Here is a 4,224-nt window from a genome sequence, read left to right as displayed (position 1 = left end):
CCGATTCTAATTTAAACATTTTGGTTGTTATAGTTGAAAGCACGTAGAGTCGCAAAAATCGATAGACCACTTATAAGAACCTCGATATACATTAGGAAACCTTTGGTATTTTCTCACCTTGAAATCTATAGTTTTGGACGACCTTTCAACTCCTTTTCCTGGAGCATTCGTCCAACCGCGTGTGAATGTTCGAATTAACAACAATAAAATAACCTTAAAACAATGGGACGAGCGGTATGAATTGTGCTAACTTTGAAGACAATATTTTAGCGTGAGAAAAGACCGAAAGTCTATATCTATTTATGATTTTAACTATGACCTATGCCTAAATATATAATAACATAACGTATCCTTTAATACCTAGCTTTGTCCAAAATACATTCGAATTTTAGTGTTTTACACTTGGTTTCACCCTTTTAGCTTTTTTTTTTTTCCTTTGTCATATGTGTCTAAAATCAAAATAATAGTAAACAACCTATGGTCAATTAAATTTTGTTGTTGTTTGATCTTTGTACAAATTAAAGTTAAGTTTAATTATGTATTTAAAATGATTGATAATCCGAAACTTCGAAAAACTAATAATTCAAAAATATCCAACTAAACAAACTCGTTCATTGAAGCAAAGTCATTAGGTTAACAAATTTTAATTACTTTAAATTAAATAAATTCAATTCACTAATTTAGTGAAGTAATTCGTCAGTACAAATTATTTCTGTGTTATAAGGCTACGACACGATGTTTAACTTGGCTACTAGCCAAAATCCGATAACAAGAACTCTGGCCTGCTAAGTAATATGAAGATTTGTTATCCCTTAAATAACACTATATGTAAATAAACCAACGGACATTACACAAAACCGTCACCCAAATATTACATAACATGAATGGATGGTAGTATGTTTTACATAAAGTAGCCCAATGATTCTTTTTCAGAATTAGAGGGGGGTCAGTTTACACATCATATAGTTTTGAATGAAAGTGTTCCAAATGATATTTTGTCACTATATAGTTCAGTTAGTTTCATACAATATACCGTACAAATTATCTTTGAATGCAAAGTTAACGTTCAGATGAGGGATATACTGCAAATGATGTGTGAAAGTGTTTTAAAGAGAGTAGCAAACGTTTATTGCTTTAAAGCTTTTAGAAGGCAAAGGGTATTTTAAAACAGATATAAAAGTTGAATTAAGAATTAAGTCTTACATGATACGTCAAAACACGCAAGACCAAAGGAAAAGGTTAGCATCAAAATACAAAAACCCTTTAATTTTCAGAAAGTGCTCGTATTATTACGATGCATAATACTGTCTCTAATTTTCTCTCATTTCTTTTATTAACTTACGAAAACCATTTGTTATGCATAGCAGTACAGCATGCTTGAATGTGACAGTAATACTTTTCAATGTCTTTTGCACTGTTCTTTATATTCTTAGAGTACGCTACCCGCTTAGAGCGAAATTAAAATTAACCTGTTAATGAGTAAATCTAATTAAGTATAATTTTCTTGCGTTCTTACTTATAAAGAACAGATAGCACTGTTTCATCAGTTGGGTATCCTCTTCTACAACGATTACCGAGTATGGTGTCGCATTCGAACTGATTACCTAAAGTTTTCACCTCTGTGCGTGTGTTTGTTTGTGTATGTGTTTGTCAGCAAGCTTTCTCAAAAACCGCTGAATGGATTTAGACGAAAGTTGGTATAAATTTTGACAATGATCCAACTTCGAATTATTTAGTTTTTGGAGGGTCAAGATTCAAGGTCACGGCTACAACAAGGCCATGAAAAGAAATTCTCTATCTGTTAACATGGGGACCGATTTTTCACACTATGTTTTCCCTATGACTCAGTTAAAAATTACCAGATTTTGATGAAACTTGGTAGACACATGTAGAATATTATTTCTCATTGTCCTGCCAAAAATGGTCTGTGTCCATTGATAACGACGAACATATTATCTGTTTTTGTTGTTGTTTTTTAGGGTGATTAATGTGATTAATGATGCGTGGACCTACGGGCTCTACTGTATGCCCATCTAGTTTATGAATGTTGCTGAATATCAGATTATTTACAATGAAATCTCGCTCACCATCTTTACCCTTGAAAAACCTAACTTAGAAATGAATAAACGAAACACCATATTATGTATTTTCTTCTTTACTTTTAGGGTCCTGTCTTTTGTTTTCACAAAGAAACGTAAACATCATTATACCAATCTTCTATCCGCCTGGTGTGTCATTCTACAAGCTGTTTGGTATACCTACGGACAACATCAGCCCTTCTGGTGGACGTGCAGTAAACTATCAAATCACAAGTGTATTTCTACAAGAAAAAGATGGCTCTCAACACCAAAGGAAAGATCTATTCAAGTTCAACCCTTCTACAGGACACTTAGCACTTGCGAAGCCTTTGGAGCCCAAAGGACAGTATATTGGTAATTATTTGATTTAAAAGTAAATGTAAATATATCATAGAACGAATATTAGCTAAAAATATCTAAGCTTCATCATTGACTAATGAAAGCGCTCAAAAATTCTTTAAAAGTAAACTTAACATATACACGAAAAGTTTCTATTAAATATTCCATCATTTGATTGAAGTACTGGGGTAGAAAACTACTACGAAAAGCTTTAGAATAAACAACAACACAAACACTAATCTTCTGAAAGTGCTTATACTAATAGGCATTTCTACATTTTTTTGACTCGCCAGATTATCAGCTTATCACTCCTTCACACAGAAGTTGGACGAAACATCCGTCCAACAAAGATTCAAAATGGTGTTGGACTACCATATGTGATAATGAAGCAGCATGATGTTTTTGAAGGATTTATCTGGAATATATCAACATACTTCAATCGTAACAGTGTCCAGAAAAACAACATCAACATTTTATTTTAGGAATACCTCTCATAATTTCTTCTTTCAATACGGCTCAACGTAAGATGATTCTGATCACTTTTGTGATGTTCTTCCTGCCACCAATGGCAATCCTTGCTAGTATTATCTTAAAGACTGTTGTTACTGACACCTCGGTAATATATACATACAAATTCTGGGTTACAAATGTACCTACCAGGCGGGCCTCTAGTACCATCTCTTTGTTGAACTATGCGAGATCTCTTCTAGAAAAATTAACTGACGTCTGAATTGAAGTATAGTAAGGATGACTAGTCCTTATATTTGCATACATATCTTAATTACCTGGGAATAAAGCTTAATGTAATTTGCATGTTCTCTATGCAAACTGGTCCATTTATAGAATGGGATTCACCAAGATTCTTGCATTATATTCCTCAATTCTTCTATACGTACACATGTATGTGTGTTTTTAGTAGTTATAACATATCTGATTATGGTACATGGTAGGAAATCGTGTTTTAAACTTTTTAATGAAATATCGACAATGGAATGTTTAATTTACTAAGATTTCTATACATATTCTCGTCTTCTTGTAATTATAAGGTGTTTTGTACTTGATAGGGTGATATTGTTTGTAACTAACAATTCTGTAGGTGTTTAATTTACCTAATATAAAAATTACGAAACCTGTTTTATAGTTCCTTTTTTATCTTCTTCTTTTACTATACCATATTGAGTAATACTGTACACTTTAGTAATATGAGGTCGAGTTAAGCAAATAACAACATTTTCCTAAAGATGAAATCAGACAATCAGAAATCAGGCAAAAGTTAAAATGTTAGAGTTTAGTAAGAATATTCTGTATTACATCTTCTACCACAGTTCACATACGAAGTGTAAGCAACAAGAAAATGATATATAATATTTCTGTTTTTCTAAAAATTATTCTCTCTCTTTCTCTTTAGTTAATCTTTTTCGAATTTCTATGAACACATAAACTCCATTCATCCCAACATCAAATTTACCATAGAACTCGAAAACAATAAACAGTTATCTTTTCTTAACCTCAACATTATTAGATCGGACACACAGTTTAAAACCAAAATTCACCGTAAGAACACACAGACCGGCCTCTACATCCCCTGGAATTCCGCTCATGACACCACACAAAAAATCAATACACTTAAAAAACTTCATAAACACAGCCACAAGACTCTGTTCAACGGACTACATAAATGACGAAATTAATCACTTAAAGCATTCCTTTATTCACACCAATAAATTCCCACCAGCTATAGTTGAAAAGTACTCCAACATTCCCCACAATAAAACTCAACTCATGAACAAAATTGACACTAACAAAT

At 32.5% G+C, this 4,224-nt stretch overlaps 1 protein-coding gene across 1 annotated transcript in view; it reads left to right on the top strand.

Annotated features, from left to right (window-relative positions):
• LOC106464932 (proto-oncogene tyrosine-protein kinase receptor Ret-like) overlaps positions 1-4,224 on the top strand; it is a 77,660-nt gene that overhangs the window by 9,659 nt on the left and 63,777 nt on the right. The window contains exon 2 of the mRNA XM_013925106.2: positions 2,166-2,432. Coding sequence (XP_013780560.2) covers positions 2,166-2,432 — 267 coding nt within the window. The remainder of the gene's footprint in view (positions 1-2,165; positions 2,433-4,224) is intronic.

Source organism: Limulus polyphemus, unplaced genomic scaffold (assembly GCF_000517525.1).
Source record: "Limulus polyphemus unplaced genomic scaffold, Limulus_polyphemus-2.1.2 Scaffold64, whole genome shotgun sequence".
Classification (NCBI taxonomy): domain Eukaryota; kingdom Metazoa; phylum Arthropoda; class Merostomata; order Xiphosura; family Limulidae; genus Limulus; species Limulus polyphemus.
This window is presented reverse-complemented; position numbering and strand designations above follow the sequence as displayed.